General features: G+C 36.6%; 4 protein-coding genes across 5 annotated transcripts; 2 read left to right on the forward strand and 2 right to left on the reverse strand.

Moving 5' to 3' along the window:
* The first annotated feature begins 346 nt into the window (after positions 1-346).
* Positions 347-4,149, forward strand: LOC145638241 (lysM domain-containing GPI-anchored protein 1-like). Its single transcript, XM_081689207.1, has 5 exons — positions 347-1,315; positions 2,239-2,356; positions 2,466-2,627; positions 2,711-2,742; positions 3,613-4,149. The coding sequence occupies exons 1-5, from the start codon at positions 634-636 to the stop codon at positions 3,906-3,908; spliced, it is 1,290 nt and encodes a 429-aa protein (XP_081545333.1). The 5' UTR covers positions 347-633; the 3' UTR covers positions 3,909-4,149.
* A 66-nt stretch (positions 4,150-4,215) lies between these two features.
* Positions 4,216-5,536, reverse strand: LOC145640588 (aspartic proteinase nepenthesin-1-like). Its single transcript, XM_081691840.1, has 3 exons — positions 5,172-5,536; positions 4,556-5,044; positions 4,216-4,453 (listed from the first exon to the last, which is right to left on the reverse strand). Exons 1-3 carry the CDS (start codon positions 5,534-5,536, stop codon positions 4,216-4,218), a joined length of 1,092 nt encoding a protein of 363 aa, XP_081547966.1.
* Positions 5,537-6,804: 1,268 nt separating this feature from the next.
* On the forward strand, positions 6,805-14,017 carry LOC145639310 (general transcription and DNA repair factor IIH subunit TFB4-like). 2 transcript variants are annotated; one of them, XM_081690520.1, is made up of 12 exons: positions 6,805-6,878; positions 6,995-7,083; positions 7,169-7,460; positions 7,568-7,614; positions 8,111-8,148; positions 8,240-8,285; positions 10,707-10,760; positions 10,845-10,913; positions 11,112-11,188; positions 11,340-11,435; positions 12,080-12,198; positions 12,324-14,017. In XM_081690520.1, the coding sequence occupies exons 1-11, from the start codon at positions 6,848-6,850 to the stop codon at positions 12,147-12,149; spliced, it is 909 nt and encodes a 302-aa protein (XP_081546646.1). In that variant the 5' UTR covers positions 6,805-6,847; the 3' UTR covers positions 12,150-12,198; positions 12,324-14,017. The 2 variants fall into 2 exon arrangements, with proteins under 2 accessions (XP_081546646.1, XP_081546648.1); XM_081690522.1 differs by having other exon boundaries at positions 12,080-12,161.
* Positions 14,018-14,302: 285 nt separating this feature from the next.
* LOC145639311 (uncharacterized) lies at positions 14,303-18,868 on the reverse strand. The gene is made up of 5 exons (XM_081690523.1): positions 18,508-18,868; positions 17,658-17,775; positions 17,311-17,550; positions 16,597-16,705; positions 14,303-14,682 (listed from the first exon to the last, which is right to left on the reverse strand). The coding sequence occupies exons 1-5, from the start codon at positions 18,775-18,777 to the stop codon at positions 14,601-14,603; spliced, it is 819 nt and encodes a 272-aa protein (XP_081546649.1). The 5' UTR covers positions 18,778-18,868; the 3' UTR covers positions 14,303-14,600.
* Positions 18,869-23,195: the final 4,327 nt, after the last annotated feature.

Genomic DNA, 23,195 nt, shown 5'->3' on the forward strand with positions numbered 1-23,195 from the left:
AGGAGCTGAGCTGAACTGAACTGAATTTCTACGTAAGAGAACAGACACTAAAGTAATAAAATTACATGGAAAATCAATTTTTGATATGGAGAAGCTAATTTTGCACAGATATTATTGCAAATTGGTGGGTATTTTAATGTAAATGGGTCATTCTTTTTAGGACTAAAATTAGGCCAAATAAGTCGTTCTTTCAGGAACGGAGGGAGTACAATTTTAGTGAGACCAAGGGAAAAAAAGAACTCATGGAATCATGGTAAAATTGAAAATAGCCTTGTCACAACTCACAAAAAAAGCTCGAAAATCAAGACCCCCACACCTCTGTCTTGCACAACTTTTGTCCACTTCTTCCTTACTTTTACAACTTTAACAGACTTCTCCATTTCTCCTCCCTCTTCTTCCGCCTCCAATCTCTCTCCTCAAACCCAGTTTTTCCCAAACCCTCAAAACCCATTTCAAATTTCCAACCGTTTACATCTTTCTCAAAAACCCCAGATTTTTTTTTTTGGTTTTTTTGTCACCCAGAAAAATCCTAACTTAAGCAAAGACCCAACAAAAAAACCAAACTTTTTCTTCCATTTTTCTTGTTTCTGGGTTTTTCTCACTCATTTCAGACCAAAAAAAAGCAACCTAAAGATGCTAAACTCAAAACCCACTTCAAATTCACTGTTTAGCTCAAAATCAACCGTTTTCATACTCACAATCTTGTCAATTTTATCATTAGTAAGCTCAAAATCAACCATTGAACCCTGTTCAAACTCAGACTCATGCAATGCTATGCTTGGTTACACTTTATACACTGACCTTAAAGTCTCTGAGGTAGCTGCCCTCTTTGGAATCGACCCAATTGCTCTATTAACCGCAAATTCAATCGACATTTCGTACCCGGATGTCGAAAACCATATATTACCATCCCAGTTATTCCTCAGAATCCCCATTAGTTGTTCTTGTGTTGATGGTATTAGAAAATCAGTGTCTACCCATTACAAAACCCGGCCTTCGGATTCGCTTTCCTCGATTGCAGACTCGATTTATGGGGGTTTAGTGTCTGCAGATCAGCTTAGAGAAGCTAATTCAATTTCTGATACTGCTGTTCTTGATGTTGGACAGAATTTGGTTGTGCCTTTGCCTTGTACTTGTTTTAATAATACTGATAACTCTTTGCCTGCTATCTATTTGTCATATGTTGTTCAGCCTGCTGATACATTGCCTGGTATCGCGGCGAGGTATAGGAATACCATTACTGATTTGATGAATGTTAATGCTATGGGAAGTACTGCTATTTTTCCTGGAGATATACTGTCAGTGCCACTGTCTGGTGAGAACACTGTCCTGTTTTTCTTGTTGTTGTTTTAACTGTTGGAAAATGATGTATGTAACCCATTATATGAAGTTGAATGACAAGATGGTTTAGCATTGTTTATAACACTGATTGACGCGTGATTTTGTCATGAATTGAATACATCCAGTTCGTTCTGTTTTAAGATGTACCATGTGCCCATGTTTATTGTATAGCTTGCAACATTGATTGAGCTTTCAAGTATGGGAGTTTTCTGCATTGTGCTACAACATTGGTTGTTATGACTCATGAAGACTTTATGTTATACAAGTATGTATAAAATGCTAAATTAACTGAAATGCAGACTCCTGTATGAAAGTGCATTATAGATTTATAGTAGAAAAATGTGTTATTTTAATACTATGTACTCTAATAAGGCCATATTGAAGATTGGAATTCATTAAAAAAAAAGTTTATTGAAGATTAGAATTGTAGTATACTACTCCGTACTACCTTAGTTACTTAGTACCTTTGTATGAAAAATACAAGCTTTTTGAACAAGGTAGTATTACTTTTTTTTTTTTTTTTGGCATACATCAAGGAATTATCTAAGAATTTATTTAGTTAATTCTAGCTAAAATTGCCATGTTAACACAAAACAATGAATTATATTGTGTGTGTGTGTGTGTGGGTGGGTCAGTGCGTGCGCGCGCGTGTGTTGTGACTGTTGTCACCTATATGTTGTAAATTGAAAGAGTATTCAAACAAGCAATGAGGTTCACTTTGTTGGTGTGTGTGTGTTTACTTGTGATTATGATTGACGATTGAGTGCCTTCACATTGTCAAATTTAAAGAGTATTCAAACAAGCAATGAGGTTCACTTTGTTGGAATCCTCTCTCGGTATCTTTTATCTAAACAATGGTGTGATGGAAAAGTTTCTAATTTTGTCATTGCCTTGCAGCATGTGCATCAAATTTTCCCACAACTGCTTCTGATTATGGCCTAATTGTTCCAAATGGAAGTTATGCAATCTCTGCAAGTCACTGTGTACAGTGCAGTTGTGGCCCAGGGAGCCGCAAGTAAGTAACTTATACAATTCAAGATGATATTCGCCTTTTAAATTTATTTGGAGGTATTGGTTTACTAATTTGCTCGGTAGATTAAGCATGGTTGTGGTTATGTTTACAGTTTGTATTGCATGCCAGCATCATTGGCGGTATCTTGCTCAAGCATGCAATGCCGTGGTAGCAACCTTATGCTTGGAAATTCTACTATTCAACAAACCAGTGCTGGTTGCAATGTTACTTCTTGTAATTACGATGGTTTTTCAAATGGCACAATTCTGACTACGTATGTCCATCTATAAGCTGCCATCTTTCTTGGTATTTATGGTTGAAAATTCTCTGGCTGAAATTTGTATTGATGTTTTGCAGGTTGTCCATATCTCTTCAACCTCGTTGCCCAGGTAAAACCTAGAACTAATGTATAGGGTTCTTCATGTGTCCAGTTTAATGCTTTTGTGTCTTCCTAATTGCCCACAAGAGGAATGCTTATTAGAGGAGTCTTTCTTTTATTTTTCCCGCTGCTAGTATGTGTTGCATGAGCCATTGTTCTGTTAGTGTGTCAAAAAAAAAAAAAAAAAAAATTGTTCTGTTAGGGTCTGGGTCTCTGAGTCATATTCTATACAAGTATGGTATTACTAGGAATTCAGAATGAGTCACATACTCATCATATATTGCAACATCAGACCTCGCGATCCTGTAAAAAGGGTTTTGTTGTGTTGGAAACTTCAATTCTCTAGTTTACTTATGAGGTTCTGTACATCTACTTCTACAAGAGATTAAAATCCACAAGGAACAACCAAAGTTTATTAAAGCCAACAGTGGGGTTCAAATAAGGGGTAGCACCTTCTAATCACGAGGAATCCAGCTAGTACCATCTCAATTAGAGATGCTAGGGGTATTGATACCAGTTCATCTATTCCACGTGTTAATTTTTTCCCGTTCACTAAAAGATGAGGCCATTATCAAATATTCTTATTAACTTTTGCATGGAAAATTTGAACACTTTATATGCAGCCATGTTTCTACATAAAAGGATCATTATGCCTGTTTTATTTTTTTAACATTTAAATTAAACAAGATCTGCAGAACCATAGTATGTACCTTGTTATTTTTCCTTTTGCTGTTAACTTGTGGCACCAATAACTCTAGTTTCCTCTTAATATTATTTCAATTCTATGTAATATAGCATCATTGTATATTTGCATAACACTGCTAAGCTGTCTAGTTACAACATAATGACTTTGGTCTATTTGAATTTCGAAATGGTTCAGGGCCTCAGCAGTTTCCTGCTGTCTTTCCACCTCCTACTACAGCTACTCGGGATTCCATATACGCTCCGGCATCAGCACCAGCACCATCACCCTCACATGCTCGGGGAGCTAGGGTGCCTGGTTCCACAGGCGCAGCTTTACCACCTCTAGGTTCATTTCCAGGCAGCGGACCTGCTGCAAGCACTGCTGGGATTGCTACCTCAGGTTGCTCATTGGTGAATCCATTTGCTGCCTTACAATTCACAATTGCTTTATGTGTGCTCCTTGTGTGCCTGGGGGCTCGTCAGGGCTTCTGATATTCTACCACTTTGAACTTGTTTGTTGTATCTATGTGACCTAATTGTAACAATTACTAATTTTTGGATGCCTGATGAGAATTTTTTTGTATCAGTAGAGCATTTGGTTAACTCATCATGTAATTCGATATTTGTTCAATGACTAATGAGTTTCTACTATCGGCAATTATCACCTTTCTTGATAATGTCTTGAAATTTGAATCAGAAGCCAGACGCTGCTTTATGTTATTCCTTGTTCATTTTAGTTTTTCTTGTGATAATTTTTGCTTTGATTGGTTTTTGCTCTACCAATACAAAAAATTCTCATCTAACCATATGCGCATTGAGATGGAAAGAAGGATACTGTCTGCTTCTCGAGATCATGAAGAATTACAAAGTTCTGTTGCAGCTGGCTTCCAAACATTGATACACCATTACTCGGTATGATTGTCAGGCACACCATCCTCGGGCTGCTGGCATCAGTCAGGTAGTTATCTTTGGGCAGCTCCAACACCAAATCCTTGAAGTGTAATTTCAGTTTAGGGAAACTGTGGCTCGAAGCATTTCTACCAGCAGGTGTACGAAAGCACAAATCCAGGTCTGTATATGAGGAGAACACAACAGGCAGCCTTGTTCGCTTCACAAACTCTTGCTTCAGCACCTGTTACGCTTCTTGCCCCAAGTAAGTTAATGTGGTTCCAGTGTCAAGAATCATCCCACCAGTCCCATCTTTCTTCAACCTGAATGTTGATTTCATTATCGGAAGAAGAGTATCATCAACAGATATCCCTTCTAGAGATACATAGTACCGAGATGGTAATACTGGGTTTTCGAGAATTGGGGTACCCTGAGAACTGCTAGTATTAAAGCCCTCATCTGCCAGAGACCCGAAAGAATGGGTACCCTTTTTGTTTTCTCCTAGCACTGGCAAGCAATACGAGAACTTTTTCACCTTAAGCTGTGTGACGAGGGACAGAGGGCCACGTCCTAGACCGATAATGCCTGCCACGGTGTCTAGACCGGACCCTCCATTATTATTCCCACAGCCAAATCCTATGTTCGGTATAGACACATTGTGTGTCGAGTTACCTAGGATGAAAGTATCCGTTGCTAGGTACCCTTGTGTGAAAGACATATCCCCGTATAAGGTCTTATATCTACACAAATTACTCGTGCATTTTTTCGTTTTAGAGGCACATAAAGGGCTGGAACAAGGGAGAGGAGAGAAAGAGGATGAAGCATTAGGGTCAAAAACAGGGGTGGCTTGATGGTAGCAAGCCATACAAGGCATGCATTGTGTTCATGTTCATTATGAACTCGCCATCAGCTTGAAGAACTAATGACTTGAAACTAGGAGATGGTGTAGGGTTCGCGGCCTGTGTGCTAAACCCTTCAAGCTTGATGGTGCTTTTAGCTGTTTGCGAGTTGGGAAGTTTTAACTTGGAATTAATACGTGCAATATCAACTCGAAAACTCACTTGGGAAGAAGGGGTGACTGCAAGTGAAGTGGATATTGTCAATACTAATGGAATGAAATTGACGATCATAAGAATAATTGGTGAAGAGAATTGTAGTAGAGGTGGGTTGAACATTTTGAAAAGATGGCCACCAATGGAATTGTGATGATGCAAATGCAAATAAGGATCCATTTACATATACTCCTTTCGTTAATATTGTGGAGCGTTACCTAAGAATAGTATGGAGTATGAAGTACGAAGTAATCTTAAATTCTTAGTATGATCGTGTTTATATTTTGTGAGTCAAAATTTAAAGCAACTTATTACTGCTAGTGGAATAACCGAATAACAACTTTAAAATAGATTGATGAGCAACTTAGCACTATGATGCTATATAATGCCGTTGCAGGGCTTGCACTTGCACCTAATTTCCCACTGGTACTTATTTCGTTCTTTTTAAATTGTAATATAGGAGAGTTACACGGTAATTTACGAGTGTAGAGAGATAGAAAAGAAAAATAAAAAAGGGTGATTAATGTGATGAGGAGAGAGATGATGAGGAGAGAGATAGAAAGAATCATTGTCCATGTGATGTTTCAATTACTTTACTCCGTATAACTTTCCTAAAAGAAATACGTTGCGATTAAAAAAGAATTCAGGAAATATATATCAACATTACATGTTCAAATTTCAAACATACCAAAAAAATTTATGTAGCTTTAGAATTTTAAATTGTAATTTGATTTTTCTTTCTGATATGGAGTTATTATCAAATTAAAATTGGGGTATTGAGGGAGTTTCCTTCATTAAAGTTGATTATACCAGTGTTTAAACTTTAAAGCGTGGCTAAAACAGTAAAACTCGAGAACTAAGGTTTACTCGGTGTTTATTTAGGACTATCCATAATCTTTCCAAAAATATACTGCTAATCATTTCTCTTTTGTCAAAATTAAAAACAACAATAATTTGACAGAGCTCATGCATGGATGACATAAGACTCCTAACCCATATATCCATTCACTCATACATTCATTCATTTATATTCATGTCCATGTCTTGAACGTTTCTATGCTTGTTCATTGATGTTACTATTAAGAAGTTCATATGTGTTACGAAATCCTGGTATAAACTAAAGGTCACAATAATGGAAACTTTCTTGCGTTTAACAAGGCATAAAAAAACAAGGTAAAAACCGATCATGTTTTGTTTTTTTTTTTTTTTTAAATAAATCCAATAAATAGTTAGGAGGAAGGTTTTTTAATTTTTTTTTCTTACATGAAAAAAAAAGTTGGAAAAAAATGTTCAATTTTTATCTACTCCGGACTTGGTTAAAAAAAACTCATCATCCGAATACGATTTAACTTTAACTGATCCTAACCCAATCGGTCAAAACCCGACCCAAACCAAAGGACAAGAAGTTAAACATAACTACACATCTAACAAAAGTGAATAAGTGAAGTCATCAAAATAAATTCAAGTCAGAAAATACACACGTCGTCGGCAATGGCTCCGATTGCTTCCAAGCTCTACACTGGTAATCACCAACATTCTTTCTCTCTCCTCCTTCAATTCATCACGAATTTTCCCCAATTATAAACCCTAACAATAATAAATCCCCAAATTCAAACCTTTAATTTTTGAATTTTGCAGACGATGTAAGTTTGGTGGTACTATTACTCGACACCAATCCATATTTCTGGACTTCATCTTCTATCTCCTTCTCCCATTTCCTTTCTCACGTAAACCCCTAAACCCTAATTTTTCTCATTCCTTAATTTTCTTCATTATTGTTTCATTCGTAATAATTCTATCTTTTTTTTGCAGATTCTCTCATTTATCAATTCAATTTTGCTGCTCAATCAGCTGAACCAAGTTGTGATCATTGCGACTGGTCACAATACTTGTGGTTACATTTACGATTCTTCGTTAACGTCGGTTTCGTCGTCGATTTCTTCCAATCAGAGCTCTGATGATGCTAAAATGCCGGCTTTTTGCTCGGAAGTGCTCAAGAATTTGGAGGATTTTGTGAGTAATGATGAGAGTTTGAGCTCCGTTGGTGCTGCTAATGGCGTGGGTTCCTCTCTTTTATCGGGTTCCCTGTCCATGGCTCTTTGTTGTATCCTTTGGTTCGATTTTTCGAGCTTTTTTGTAGTTTTAATTGCTAATGAATGTTTAAGTTTGAGGACATTATTGGTTTTGTTTGGATTAATTTGTGGAAAATAGATGTTCAGCGTGTTTTTCGATCCGGGCCACTTCATCCTCAGCCAAGGGTGAGTTGCTTGATTGTATTTTGTGTTTGTAGTTTTTGGTCTTCTTTGTGTTTCATCATGTTTGGTAATATTGAAATTTGATAACTACTGTATGTATCAAATATGGGCTTCAATATTTATGAAAAATCTCAATTTTGTTGAAGCAATTTGTGGATTTTGTAATATTTGCTCAGTTTCAAAAAAAAAAAAAAGAACTTTATTAAAATTATAATTTAGAGCTAGTTGCATTCTGTATAACTGTTGTTAAGCACCCTTCAAATACTGCTATGTTGATTGAACCTTTCATGCCTTTCCAAAGCATCTGCATTCATCCATGGTACCGCGAGTCCGCAATAAAGTGTAAAACTTGAACATTTCTTCAGCTGACGTAGTTGTTTGTGATATTATCTGTGGCCTACTGGCCTTTACATGACATCTAAAGAAAAATGCTGGTTATTAGTGTAACATGTGCAAGAGTTGTTGGATCAATTTAGTAATTTTTGTGCTACATTGGCAGATATTATGCTTGCATGGATCCCCCGATGGACCTGAGCAGTACGTTCTTTTCTTTTTCATTCCTTTATTCTACTCTACAATTTTGTAACTTAACATTGGTCTTTAAGTTTCTTTAATTTGCCTTTCTCAGATATGTTGCTGTGATGAATTCTATCTTTTCAGCTCAGCGTTCCATGGTACCTTATTCATTCAATACTCAAGTTAAAGTTTGTGTAATCCAATTTTTTTTTCCCCGTTGTCACGGGTTGATAAAGCATCTATTTGACCAATATTATGGTGAAGCTTCACCATGAGTCTTATGTGGTAAAACAAAGGAAGCTTAATGCAAATTCCCTGCTTCTTTTTCCTGATAACCCAACAGATTTGTGAGACCATGGAAGCTGATTAACATCATATTTTAGTTGTTTCTCTGCCACCATAGTGTCTGCTTTGATGCCCCAGTAAGTATGAGATTGAGTTGATGATACAAAGCTAAGAGCAAGGAGAAATAGTTCAGTAGCTGTACTCTGTACATATAGTAGTACTTAGCAGAGGTAGGAATGGCAACGGATCGGATTCGGGTCGGATGTGGCTAAATCCGAATCCGATCCATTTAGTAAACGGACCCTGGACTTGGATCCGAATCCGAGTCCGAATCCGAAAAATCCGAGTCCGAATCCGATCCGACTCGTAATTTTCGGATCCGAATCCGGTCCGTTTATTCGGACCTCCGAAATGGTCCGAATATTTTTTTTTTATTTTTTGTAATGTCATATACCTATAATTGCTTGTATTGTCATACCAATTAAAGTATATACATAACATATTTAAATTATAAACTAAGTTACATAACAAAATTTTGCTACAAAACAAGCAAATAATTGTCCCAAGTTATAGAGCATATGCTTATACTCTCGGATTCGGACTCGGATCGGACTCCGTCGGACTTTGCGTAGGGTCCAAGTCCGATCCACCTCCTATTCGGATTCGGATCTATTTTATCGGATTCGGATTCGGACTAATTTTAAACGGATTCGAATCGGATTTTTTCCTTCGGATCGGATCGGATTCGAATCGAACTCGGATTAAATTGCCATCCCTAAGCAGAGTACACAGCCATCTACTTTACATTTAAATTCTTATACTAGTAATTATTTTGCTGATTTGGTAGACTGTAGGGAAGTGTTTGTCTAGTAGTTAATGCTTCACTAGGGAGTATGACTTAGTGATGCCTTTCTGATATTGGAGCCCGTGGGAATCTCTTAGAGCGGCGATGACAGTTATTAATATTTTTGGTAGATAGGTTGTGTTTTAGAATATAGTCCCTTTGATTTATTTATATGTCATATTGGAGATAGGATTGCATATAAAGAAATTAATGAGAGTCCCTTATTTATGTTTTTTTAGCTCTTTTCTATTTTATGGTTTCAGACTTTCTTTCGATGGACACCTTCAAATTCTGCACTCCTAGACATTATGTTGCATATTTCATGCTCCTTGTCATGATGCTACACTATTTCCATCTTCCTTTGTTACCTTTGTTTCTCTTTCCTGATGTTTATGGGGTCAAGATGAAAGAATCCATAAGTGGTGAGTTGGCATAGGTTAGATATATTTCTGGAATGTTGCTTAGAATGACTATTGCTAACCTAGTATGAACATTATTGATTTAGGACCAAACTTACTCTTCCAAAACAACATTTAATATGATTTCATTATGCGGAATCCTCGGAATCTTTTGTTCGAAGATTAATGTTATTATGCGGTGATAACTTTAAAGGACTGTATGCTAAGAAATGGTTCCATGTTGGTCTCTGCTACAGGTGAGCTTATATGAGTACAAATGGTTGATGTGGTATTTCTAGTAATGGATTATTTTGAAAAAAAAAGTTGATAATATTTGGGTGAACATGCATTGCAATGGACATTTGCATGATAGTGATGATACTCTCCAGTCTCCATACAAATTTGCATATATACTCATTACTTTTACCATCTTGGGGTGAACATGCATAACAATGGACATTGGCATAAGACTCTCCATACACATACATATATACTCATTACCATTAGAAACATATATTGCTTAAACAGGGGGCTTCAGTTGACTTAAAGATTGAATTGAACTTTAGTTCTACTATAACTTGGATGGAAGAGAGGGATACTTCTAGCCTTGCAAATGTTAAAATAGAATTCTTTCTGAAGTATTAATATCTTTTTTTGTTTTTGGCTGTATTATCTGATCTTGTGTGTGTTTTGCTTTATATTTTATTTTATTTTTTTGGTTCAACAAAAACCTTCCTAGGCCTTGATTCTACTGAACTAGATTATATTTTAATGATAAAACTGATTTTCACCGATTAAAACATTTTAAATGAGTCACTTGTATATTTGGTTGTATGAAATTACTGATTCTAAGGATCAAAGTTAATTTTTACTGAATATAGGTTATTTATAAGGTGAAGGGAACTAGTCATTATACCAATTTCAAGTTCTGGCTGGAACAATGACCCTATCCTCATCCTAATCCCAAAGGAAGACACATTAAACATAATTGACTGCTCTTGTTTGATCAATTGATGTCTACAAATTTGATATGTTTGGTTATATACATGCAGGTCCCAATTGATTCTTGTGTTATAGGAGCACAGCACTCTGCCTTCTTGCAGCAGGTAGTGCATGATGCTTTTTCCTCAATGATTTTGCTTTTATAGTCCATTTAGATGTTTTAAAGGCTGTTGCATTTGATATGCAAGGCGTCTTATATTACTGGCGGGGTCTATTTGAAACCTCAACAACTTGAAGGGCTATTTCAGTATCTTTCTGTAAGTTATTTGTTGTCCTTGTCAATAATGCGTTCCATTTCTACAATTTTATCTGCTCCCCCTCCTATAATTAGGGGTATGGAGGTATGGTTGAACAGTTGAACCAACTGTAGTTTGGCCTTGGTTATTGCAGGGAGTCAGGGACTGTTTCCTAATTTTTTTTCTCCAGACTTATACTTTTACGCTTAAAATATGCAGACTGTTTTTGCTACTGACTTGCACTCGAGGAACTTCATACAACTTCCTAAACCTGTAGGCGTTGATTTCCGTGCCTCGTAAGTTTATTATTCCTTTGCATTAGCTCAACTGAAGCTTTCTTATTACTTTCGTGTATAAATGATTCCTTTTATGTTGCTTTAACATGGTATTTTGTGCTTTGCCATTTTCTCAATATTATGTGCTAATGTCTGCTATGCAATTTTCCAGGTGTTTTTGCCACAAAAACACGATAGATATGGGTTACATATGTTCAGTATGCTTGTCGATATTCTGTATGCACCACAAGAAATGTTCTACGTGTGGGTGAGTAACAAATCTCTCAGCAACTAAATTTAACAACTTCTGCATTATTTTGTATTAGTGAAGCTACCACCTCCTGCTGATCTCTTGATACCATTCTGGACTTAACAAACTTAGTATGGTTAAAGGATCATGCTTAGCAGTTGTATAAGCAGTTTAGTTTATTTTAGCTGTTGCCCATTACATTGCAGGGGATATGAGTCTCTTTTTTGTGGATTTGACATAATTTTGGTTCTTTACATCCACTTGGTCTGCCCAATATAATTAACTGGAAAACTCTTTTACCTTCCATTGAACTTGTCATCTAGTTATTTATAGACCTACCATACCTTCCGTAGTGCCATTGGACTTGTCATTTGGTTCATCTGCTCAAGATCAGTTTGTGCACTGTGCGGTGAAGCGCGTTGTACAAACTTTTTTGGTGGATTATTCGTCTTGCTATTTCTGAACTGTATTGTTAAGTGTGTGTGAGGGTGGGTTTGCAAGGTTTTTTTTTTTTTTGGCAGGAGTCAAAAAGACGTGACATTTACTTTCTTGGGAGAGAGTTAATTCTCAGATTTTGGTGTCACATTCCTGTATTGATCTTCCTTTACATATCTGATTGCTTTTCTGTTCTTTGCTTTCTGCATCTTTATTTGAGAAAATAGGTCAGTTTATGGCCGAGCCCAGTCAGATGCATCATCAGTATCAGGTCAGAAGAGAAAAGATCCATCATGACACACATGTTCGGTATTTCAGCTCAAACTTTTACTCTGCACAAATGATGGTATTGGCAAATATCTTATATCCTATAGGGGGCGTGATCTTTATTTTATATACGAGTAGATATTTAGATTTTATCTCCCTTTTCACCTTTGATCAATCTAACGTGTGTGCCAAATTTACTTGCAGGGTTTCAAACTTGCGGCAGTATGCTTACGTGGCTCCATGAAGCTTCGTTTACAAGAGTCGAAAAACTGTTAAGCATGGTCCATTCTGTTATTCCTGGCATAAGCAAATATGAAATTATACCAGGATCATTACACAGTTTTCTGATACTGCAATTTCTTCTGGTTAGGCCTAGTTGGTTAGATTATGTGTTTTTTCCCCTTATAGTTCTTTGGTTATAAATCATATACTGTATTTCTTTGTAGCCTTTCATTAGTATCAGATAACTCAGTTAATTGTTTTGAAGAGTGATAATAACAGCAGATGTTGCTATGTTTTGGATAACTTTACGTCTCTTTTAGTACAATGTTCTTTCCAAAGACTAGGTTTGTATTTAAACACGCGTAATTAAAAAAGATCTGACAAATATCTAGCTGGATAATATGATCCCATGTGCCTTTATTGAATCTATAGTGTCCCACCCATGTTATTTTTAAGGATAACTCATTGGCTTCTTATGTGATTTTGATCATACAAAACTATCTGGAGCTGCCCCTTCAATCTATCCTATACAGCATTCCATCCATGGAAGAGAAGGACCTCCGCCACCCCCTCCTCCCCTTGGCAAACCATGCAGATACCACAATAACCACCACTACTGGCTTTGTGGGTCCGACATCAAACGATAGTGGCAAGACCACCTCATCCCGCTTGAGTGTATCTGCTCGTCTCCTTGTTATATTCTTAATTGGTGCCATCTCCATATGGGCATCCCAGGAGGCATCAAAAGGATTTGCGATCACAGTCGTTAACAACATGAAGGATACACCGGCAGGAGAGAGATTCACTCTCTTCTTCGTCTCTAATGATGAAGCCATCCGGTTAGTTCAAAGGTCTTCCACTTTTGCTGCCAAAGTTCTTTTTCCTGGTGATGATAGCATACCTGAGAAGCTCATCGACCAGATCGATGTCCAACTAGTCAGCCACAATCTAACCAGTGATCATACAGTTGCTGTCAAGTCTTTGGGACAAAAGAGCAAGTATATACTCTTCATAAATCCTTTAGCCATGGAATTTGGTAACTTCAGGTACAGAATCAGAAAAGAAATTCAAAAAGGCATGGCTGAAATTTTGCTGTTCAATAGGCAACACACAGCTCCGAAGACCTTGCTAGCTGGAATGGTTGAATATATAAGCGATTTGGCCGGTTTTGGCGGTCCAAAGCCGGTGTTCAAACCGAGAGATGTCAGCGCGAAGTGCTGGGAAGAAAAGGATTCAGAAATTGTGGCAAAGTTTTTGGCTTACTGTGAGAAGAAAAGTAAAGGATTTGTTGGAAGATTGAACCAAGAAATGAATAGAGATGGTTGGTATGAGAAATTAATGGATAAAGTGCTTGAAATACCAGCCATGCATTTTTGTGTACAATTCCATGATTTCATGATCAAGAATGAGGATATGACTGAGTGATGCTCTGTCTGAGCTGTCCTGTTCTAGCTTCTGTAAATTCTTTGTAATTTTTTTTTTTTTTTTTTTTTTTTTTTTTGCTGTTCTGTTATACGTATATAGTCAATTAATACGGAGTACAGAGTATAATTTATGAAGATACTGAGTATTTTATTTATTTATTTTTACGAAAAAGATAGATCTTGATCTGTAGTCAAGTAGGCAGCTTTGTTTATTGCAAATTGTGGTACCATTAATTAATTTTTTTTTTTTTTTGAAGGATCATTAATTATTTATTATTTTGGATATTCACTTTTATCTATCCATTTTGAACTTCCCTAAAAAAAAAAAAAAAAACCTATCCATTTTGAACTAGTATAAATATTGACAATTTCACTGCAATTTATTTCAATTCATTCTACTCTAATAGGAAGAGGGGGTGGAGGGATCCCGTATCTTACTGTATTAGAGAAAAAAACAACCAAAAATTCCATTCGGAATAGTTCAGCTTGATTCAGCTTAGAGTAAGTGAGAGCTTAATTCCCTCGGCATTAAGAATGTGAATATAAAGCTTGGACAAGAATGATTAAATTGAAGAAACAATGAACATCAATATTTCCACTGAGAATCTCATCACATAACAAAGAAAGCCAATGTTATTTACAACTATTTACAATTAATTAGTGAGCTAGGTAACACATTAAGACAGATGAAAACAATCCTAACAGCGTGCATTATTGATTCAAAGTAAGACGGTCATCTTCAAACAGCCTTGATTCACAGGGACACTTCAAAGTAAGACAATAATCTTCAAACAGCCTTGATTCACAGGCACGCATCATAGTAAGATGGTAGTCTTCAAATGGCCTTTAGTACAAGTTTACTAGTATGATGAACCCCATGAGCAGCAAGTTTCAGCACTGCACGGCTTTGGTACAACCTACACAAGAAAGTATACGAGCACAAGGCCCAATTAAATGAATGTTTTAAAACCAAAAAGCTGTAGCCTGCTTCATAGTTCCTACATGCATAAGGCATGGCTATTTCAAATTCCTTCCAAGTGTGATTTCTATGATAAGTACAGCCGTGCCTAAGGGCATCTCAAATCCTTCCAAGTGTGATTTCAATGTGAAGTACGGCTGTGCCTAAGGGCATATGGCTCAAAGGTAGGGCACTACAAAGAACAATTCCATGACTTAGCCTCTGTGGCTCTGCATTGCTCCAGAGAGACAAAATGCAGATGACAAAATATAGCTAACATACACAGTGATTTTCAGGATGTGGCTCCATTAGGATTGAGTCATTGATGGGATGATGGCAGCGCATAGGCTATTCCACAGTCCAATCAATCCCTGTCATTCACATGTCATATAAGAAGATATGACCAAAAGATGGCTCTGATACTGAGAGAGATTACACCCTCAATGTTGTTAAGCTGTCTAAAAAATGTCATACTAAATTGTCTAGCTTCTAATTTGCAATGAAGTAAAACAGTCAATTGCCTATCCAGACAAAAGTAATGGAAACAACTTCTTTGCAGTAGTAGGAGCAAGGGAAAGAGGATTTATAATTGCGTAGCTAAAGGCTGTGAATTTCTGAATAACTAAACCCTGTCCCTTGGTGGGAGCCTTGCTGAAGAAAATTGAAAACATATTACTCCCTCCGTTTTTAAATACTTGTTCCATTTCTCCATGCGCGGAGTTTTAGGAGAAATTGGAGAAAGTAATAAAATAGGGAGGTAGTGGGGTAGTTGAGAAAATAAAAAATCGTAAAAAGCAAAAGTGGTGGAAGAATAGGAGGAGAGAGAGTATTATGTTGGGTCCACTAAGTGTGAGAAATGAATTAAATTTTGTAAAAGCTTTCCAAAAGAGGAAATGGAGCAAGTATTTACAAACGGCCGGAAAAGGAAAGTGGAGCAAGTATTTAAAAACGGAGGGAGTATGATCTAAGATTAAAGGGTATAGGTAAGTAGGAAAGAGTAGTCCTAGAGTTGGTAATCCTTGGCACGACATAAAACCAACCTAGAGAAACCCAAATCCAAAAAGACACAAACAAGAATCAAACCCGACCCAAACAGATCAATTTGTAATTATATGCAATTATGCACCTATCAGCTATCCTATCCTACTTTTTACATAATTTTTTTATGTATTTGGTGAACCACCAGAAATTGATACAAAATCAAACACAAACACAACCAGTATACCTGCTTTGCCAGCTCTAGGAAAGACTACATGTGAAAAAGTGAAGCATAAATTGACAAAAAAGATAAGAGTTTCAGCTTGTTGCACAACAGAGAGAGGCTAATCAAATAGCTGACTCACTGGCAATCTGGCACCCAGTGAAGAGAGAGAGAGAGAGAGATGAGGCAGCAAAAAAAAAAAAACTGTATATGTCATGGGAAGTTAAAGTTCCTATATTTCTTGATCACTGAATAATGATAAAGGCAAGATCCCATACCAAGCAGCTACTACACAAAGAATAGACCCCAAGAAAAAAAAAAAAACTTGCTAAAATATTGCAATCCTGTTTTGTGTAGTACACTTTAACAACAATTTTAGGAAGAATGATTTATTATTATCATCGAAAATTATTAGATTAAAATTCGGTGTTGTAAGCACAGCCCACGTTCTAGCTTGGTAATTAGCGTTAATCGGTCAGAAAATTTCCAATTGAGAGGGCAGACACTTGAATTTACACTGATATCCATTACTTGTCCCCATGTTCAACAGTGAAAGGGCAAAAATGAAAGGGGAGTGGAGGGTTGTCATGTTTACTTTCAAGAAAAAAAATATGAACTTGAAAATTAAAGAAAGGGGGCCTGGGAAATGTATTTATGTGGAAGTCAACTGACCCTGCGATAGCAAGTCCCCATGTAGAAAGGGCATAGAACAGCTTCCCAGCATGCCATATACTCAGCATCTTCTCAACCTTGTGAAATCCACCAAGTGAGCTGGTCAAAGCTGCAACGGTTAAAATCACACATCAGTACATAAATTACAGCAGCAGAAATCAATGTAATTGGACATCTATGAGACACTTAGAAACAAAAGTTTCCTCATTTGATTCACAAACATCTTATAAAGGGCATATGTCATATTGTCTTTGTTGTCTTAACTCTTAAAGAGGTACCAAAAGGCTTACTCTAGGGTTTTTGTCAAGAAAAATTAAGATCACGTTATATGAAGATCCAAAAGTTGGGCACTTGAGATCCATTGGATAGCAGATTATGTCATTATGTCAAGATCAGGGATGTTAAATTGCCAATTCCTTTAAAGGAAAACTACCTAGTTAGATCTCAAAAAAGTTCCCAATGCCTGTAACTTCAGCCCACACTTGTTTTATAAAAAATCATTGTAAGCAAGACGAATAAAATTAATTGCAGGGTATGAAGCCATGAACAAGCAAACCGTTGAGAGCAACCTTAGAGATGCAGTGGAATGGAAATTCTACAGATATCAATGTCTAAAAGAGACTTATTTTATACTCTGTAGAATACAAATGTCATATATTAATGACAAATGGTTCTACAAAAGTAATGAAAAGCCAATAGCCAACATAAACTTACTTTTCTGTAGCTGCTCTGGAGTCAATTTCTGCAACTTAGGATTTGACACAATGCATCTAGCAAGGAAGTTGGCAACACCATCCACCACCTGTTCCTCACAGACTATAACATAGTTTTCGTCATCTATACCACTGCGCTCCTCAACTTTTCCAGGAACCATGGAATCCGTAACCCACACCCACCAACTGGGTTCTTCTTGGTCAACATTGATTAAAACTTCAACAGCTTCCAAGTCTTCTCCTGCCAAGCAACAATAATCCCCAAAAACAGCAAATGTCAGGACTTGCGGCAGTATATGGAAAAAATTTGTACAGACTATAATTTAGTTACTACAGATGACAACAAACCTGTAGGCTCTTTAAAAGGAAACTCCTTTGTAGTCCTATTCACTGATCCATCACGGAGCGACTGAAGTCGTGTCAAGAAGTTTTCAGAATCTACAGCAGTCACAAGACGCTCGTGAAGCTGCATTCACAACATAAAACAAATTACATAATTAGCTAATATTACATTCCAATACAGCCAAACTGATTAATTCATTCCTCCTATCCCCCTTGATCTGAAATGGGCTCACACAAATACACAATTCCTGATCCATCAATCTCACTGTAATTGATCTAAACCAAACAAACACATAGCAAATTACTTGCATAAATCTTCATCGATCTCTTAAAACAATAATCATTTTTTATAACAAAATCTTTTTAAATATAGTTCAATAAGGGAAAATGGCAATTTTCTTCCCATCACCTATCAATCCATAGCAATTTAATCATCATTTTCTGATTCACAACTCGAAAAGGCAGAAAGGGCAATGGAAATTTTCCTTTCACCAATCAATCATTTCAAAACAATACAATTATCATCTTTCAAAAGGGAGATATGCAATATTTCATTCAATCACTGCGAAACAGTAAAATCATCATCTTTAGGAGCATAATTCTAAAGGAGCAGGCAATTCTCTTTTCAATCATCAATCCCCAATTAAAAAAAATTCCCAAAAACACAACAAAAAGCTAAAAAGACCAAATCTTTTAAGCTAATTTCGTCATAATATTTATATCTACCAAATTACAACAAAAAAAAAAAAAAGCAAGATTCTACCAAAAAATTAACCAAAATTACTTCCCAAATCCCTAAATTCACATACCCAAATCAAACAAACCCTAGAACATAACATCAAAATTAAGAACATACATCAGGAGGGCAATCTTGAAGAAGGCAAGGAGAAGAAGAAATCTTCTGAAACAACTTCAAATTCTGCTCCAACAATTCCTTCAATTGTCTATTCTCTGTTCGAATTTCCTCGAATTCTTCGACAGTAAGAGGAGCATTAAATTCAGCGACGAAATTATCGGGGTGATCAGAGTGGTTGTTGCGATGGAGGAGCTCAGCGGCGCACCAAGCGAGCTCCGCCACCTCGACCACGATCTTCGCCGCTTCTACCGCTTCTTTAGCGTGACCCATTGTTTTCTCTTGTTATTTGGGTAAGGTGTTCTTTAATCTTTACTCAATTGGGGATGACAATTATAACAAAACTTGTTTAACATATTGATGAGTTTAGAGTAGATGTATTTATGAGTTTGTGTACATGTCGAATTTGTCCTAACTCGATTCGACTCGACTCGACGAATAACAATAAGTCAATAACCATGTGTTCGGAAAATTAATACTCGTATTATATTGGAAAACGTTGTAGTAGTAAAAAAAATTACCGAAAGTGAAAATGGTTATTCCACTACTTTTAAATTATTAATAAATTTATTACTTTTTCCAATGGTTGTTAAACAATGTCCTTATTTTACCAGGTAACACTCGCATTTAAATATAAATTGACAAACATACCCTCACATGTATCCCATGTTTTTCTTCCCTAGCCTCTAATTCAATCCACCATTCTCTCCTCCTAACAATAGTAACACACCACCACCGACCGAGGACAAGGCCATCGGACACATCGCCGAAGTTCAAGTCCTTTTTTTTTTTTTTTTTTTTTGTGTGTGTGGAGGTCAAACGCCAAGTTTTTTCAAAACTCTAGGGGAGAAATGTCTAGACTTTTCAAGTCCCAAGTCCCTAGGAGATTCGAAAATTTTAGAATAAGGTTTTTCCAGTTTTTTGCGTTTTTTTGTTTTTATCATAAAATTTTCACCTACAGAATTTTCCAGTTTTTTGCGTTATTTGTTTTTATCGAAAATTTTAGAATCAGGTTTTTTCCAGTTTTTTGTTTTTATCATAATTTTTAATCCATAGAATTTTCACCCATAGAATTGCGTTTTTAATCCATAGAATTTTCCAGTTTTTTGCGTTTTTTGTTTTTATCATAATTTTTTATCCAAAACTTGAATTAAGACAAATAATACGGAGTATATCATTAGAAAGCTCTAAAAGTTTACTTTCTAACCCATTTAGAATCAGGTCAATATCATTTACAGATCTTACTAATATCCCATATGAGTGTCAAATTACTAATATCTCATACGTATCTCATATGAATATTTTTTTAAAGACATCTAGTATTCTATAAATATACTTCAAAATCCTATAATCCACACTTTTTGAGGATATTTTGATGTTTTGGGGCCCGGTGGAAAAAAGTGTTGACCCTAGGGGATGTATCTTGGGGTCATTTAATGCCGTTTCAAACCATATATGATCATTATATGTTGTCATAAACGTACGTGGTAAGCTTGAGATAACGAAATCACTGCAAGTTATGAACAAGTAAAATGACCGTTTAAGGGCATATTAGATGGTTACACCGACCAAATTTGACTCCCGGAGGATATTAGGGACCATGATAAACATCTCATCAATTTTTATTTCCCAAGCGAAAAAAGGTCAAATAATACAAAATTGAAGGCTATAATCCACGCTTTTTGAGAAATTTTAAGGTTTCGAAGCCCGGTGGTGAAAAGCCTGAAACCACCCTAAGGGATACATCTCAGGGTCATATAATGCCTTTTGAAACCACATATGATCATTATATGTTGTCATAAACGACCGTGGTAGGCTTGAGTTTACGAAATCAATGCAAGTTGCGAACGCGTAAAATGAACGTTTCAGGACATATTGGATGGTTCCACCGACCCAATTGGACTCCCAGAGGGTATTAGGGACCATGATAAACATCTCGAAAATTTTTAATTCAGGGCAAAAAAAGGTCAAAAAATTACAAAATCGAAGGCTATAATCCACGCTTTTTGAGGAAATTTTAAGGTTTCAGGGCCCGGTGGCGAAATGTGTTGAGAACCTAGGGGATATATCTCGGTGTCATATAATACCGTTTGAAACCATATATGATCATTATATGTTGTCATAAACGTCCGTGGTAGACTTGAGTATTTACGAAATCAATACAAGTTTGGAACGGGTAAAATGACCATTTAAGGGCATATTGGGTGGTTCCATCGACCCAATTGGACTCCCGGAGGATATTAGGGACCATGGTAAACATCTCGGCAATTTTTATTTTCGGGCGAAAAAAGTCAAAAAAATTACAAAATTAAAGGCTATAATCCACGTTTTTTGATGAAATTTTGAGGTTTTGGGGTCCGGTGGCGAAAATTGTTGAGACCCTAGGGAATATATCTCGGTGTCATAGAATGCCATTTGTAACCATATATATATGATCATTATATATTGTCATAAACGTACGTGATACGCTTGAGTTTACGAAATCACTTCAAGTTGTGAACGGGTAAAATGACCATTTAAGGGCATATTGGATGGTTCCACCGACCCAATTTGACTCCCGGAAGATATTAGGGACCGTGATAAACATCTGGGCAATTTTAATTTCTAGGCAAATAAAGGTAAAAAAAATTACAAAATTGAATGCTATAATCCACGATTTTTTAGGAAATTTTGAGATTTCGGGTCCCGGTGGCGAAAAGCCTAGAAACTCTAAGGGATACATTTTGGGGTTATATAATGCCGTTTGAAACCATATATGACCATTATATGTTGTCATAAACGTCCGTGGTAGGCTTGAGTTTACGAAATCACTACAAGTTGTGAACGGGTAAAATGACCGTTTAAGGGCATATTGGATGGTTCCGACGACCCAATTAGACTCCTGGGGGATATTAGGGACAATGGTAAACGCCTCGGCAATTTTTATTTCCGGTCGAAAAAAGGTCAAAAAATTACAAAATTGAAGGCTATAATCCATGCTTTTTGAGGAAAATTTGAGTTTTCGGAACCCGGTGGCGAAAAACCTTGAAACTCTAAGGGATACATCTCGGGTTTATATAATTCCGTTTGAAACCATATATGATCATTATACGTTGTCATAAACGTCCGTGGTAGGCTTGAGTTTACGAAATCACTGCAAATTGTGAACGAGTAAAATGACCGTTTAAGGGCATATTGGACGGTTTCACCGACCCAATTTGACTTCCTGAAGATATAGGGAACCATGGTAAACATCTCGGCAATTTTTATTTCCAGAAGAAAAAAGGTCAAAAAATTACAAAATTAAAGGCTATAATCCACGCTTTTTGAGGAAAATATGAGGTTTTAGGGCCTGGTGGCGAAAAGCCTTGAAACCCTAAGGGATACATCTAGGGGTCATATAATGCAGTTTGAAACCATATATGATCATTATATGTTGTCATAAACCTCCGTGGTAGGCTTGAGTTTACGAAATCACTGTAAGTTGTGAACGGGTAAAATGACCCTTTAAAGGCAAATTGGACGGTTCCACCGACCCAATAATACTCCCGGAGGGTATTAGGGACCATGGTAAGCATCTTGGCAATTTTTTGTTCCGAGCGAAAGAAGGTCAAAAAATTACAAAATTGAAGGCTATAATCCGCGCTTTTTGAGGAAATTTTGAGGTTTCGGGGCCTGGTTGTGGAAAGCCTTAAGACTCTTAGGGATACATCTCAGGGCCATATAATGCCGTTTGAAACCATATATGATCATTATATGTTGTCATAAACGTCCGTGGTAGGTTTGAGTTTACGAAATCATTGCAAGTTGTGAACGGGTAAAATTACCGTTTAAGGGCGTATAGGATGGTTCCACCGACCCAATTATACCCCTAGAGGGTATTAGGGACCATGTTAAACATCTTGGCAATTTTTAGTTCCTGGCGAAAGAAGTTAAAAAAATTACAAAATTGAAGGCTATAATCCGCGCTTTTTGAGGAACTTTTGAGGTTTCGGGGCCCGGTGGCGAAAAGTCTTGAGACCTTAAGGGATACATCTCAGGTTCATATAATTCCGTTTGAAACCACATATGTTCATTATGTTTTGTCATAAACGTCCGTGGTAGGCTTGATTTTACGAAATCGCTTCAAGTTGTGAACGGATATGTAACACCCTAGAAATTCATTTCCTTTAAATACCCATTCTACTCTTTTAAAAATACGATTTTGGAATAACTAAGACATTACCGCCACCGTGAAAACGGCTAAGGCAATTATCAAAGATACACAGCGGAAGACTCAAAATTAAAAACCGGTTAAACAAGTCAACTCAAAGTCAACCAAACGAAAATAAAGTTCAAAACCAAACGAACAAGTCAAATAAAAATCAAACTACAACTTGGAACCATTAAAGGCCCTTATTCAAAAACCGTTCCCAAAACCAAACCTTTGTGTTAGTCCACACAAAATATATCATAAATAAATAAATCATAAAACACCTTGTAACCTAATGAAAACTAGTAAGATTCACTCTTCTCTCATGCCCCATCATGATCATGCTTCAATACCTGAAAAGTTTATCTCTACTTGTTCCCACTACTCTCCATTAAAAATAGGTCATCATAGGGCCAAGATAAAGACATGGCCAAATACACAAACACACACAATCAGCAAAGCTGAGTACATAAGCGTAAATTAGTCACACTAACATGCTTTCACCTATCAACACACACTT

The sequence above is a fragment of the Chenopodium album genome, chromosome 7, assembly GCF_948465745.1.
Source record: "Chenopodium album chromosome 7, dcCheAlbu1.1, whole genome shotgun sequence".
Lineage (NCBI taxonomy): Eukaryota > Viridiplantae > Streptophyta > Magnoliopsida > Caryophyllales > Amaranthaceae > Chenopodium > Chenopodium album.

Bases quoted from the DNA above. Each gene is read 5' to 3' on its own strand.
- LOC145639311 (XM_081690523.1), bottom strand. From the start codon at position 18,777: ATGGGTCACGCTAAAGAAGCGGTAGAAGCGGCGAAGATCGTGGTCGAG. The intron at 17,551-17,657 runs GTTTGTTGTCAT...GTTGCTTGGCAG, and splicing joins TCCTTTTAAAGAGCCTACAG to GAGAAGACTTGGAAGCTGTT. The intron at 16,706-17,310 runs GTAAGTTTATGT...TAACCGTTGCAG, and splicing joins TCCAGAGCAGCTACAGAAAA to CTTTGACCAGCTCACTTGGT.
- LOC145640588 (XM_081691840.1), bottom strand. From the start codon at position 5,536: ATGGATCCTTATTTGCATTTGCATCATCACAATTCCATTGGTGGCCAT. The intron at 5,045-5,171 runs GTATGGCTTGCT...TAATTTGTGTAG, and splicing joins ATGAACACAATGCATGCCTT to ATATAAGACCTTATACGGGG. The intron at 4,454-4,555 runs GTAACAGGTGCT...ACCTGCTGGTAG, and splicing joins ACTTACTTGGGGCAAGAAGC to AAATGCTTCGAGCCACAGTT.
- LOC145639310 (XM_081690520.1), top strand. From the start codon at position 6,848: ATGGCTCCGATTGCTTCCAAGCTCTACACTG. The intron at 7,615-8,110 runs GTGAGTTGCTTG...CTACATTGGCAG, and splicing joins CACTTCATCCTCAGCCAAGG to ATATTATGCTTGCATGGATC. The intron at 8,286-10,706 runs GTACCTTATTCA...ATATACATGCAG, and splicing joins TTTCAGCTCAGCGTTCCATG to GTCCCAATTGATTCTTGTGT.
- LOC145638241 (XM_081689207.1), top strand. From the start codon at position 634: ATGCTAAACTCAAAACCCACTTCAAATTCACTGTTTAGCTCAAAATCA. The intron at 1,316-2,238 runs GTGAGAACACTG...ATTGCCTTGCAG, and splicing joins ACTGTCAGTGCCACTGTCTG to CATGTGCATCAAATTTTCCC. The intron at 2,357-2,465 runs GTAAGTAACTTA...TTATGTTTACAG, and splicing joins TGTGGCCCAGGGAGCCGCAA to TTTGTATTGCATGCCAGCAT.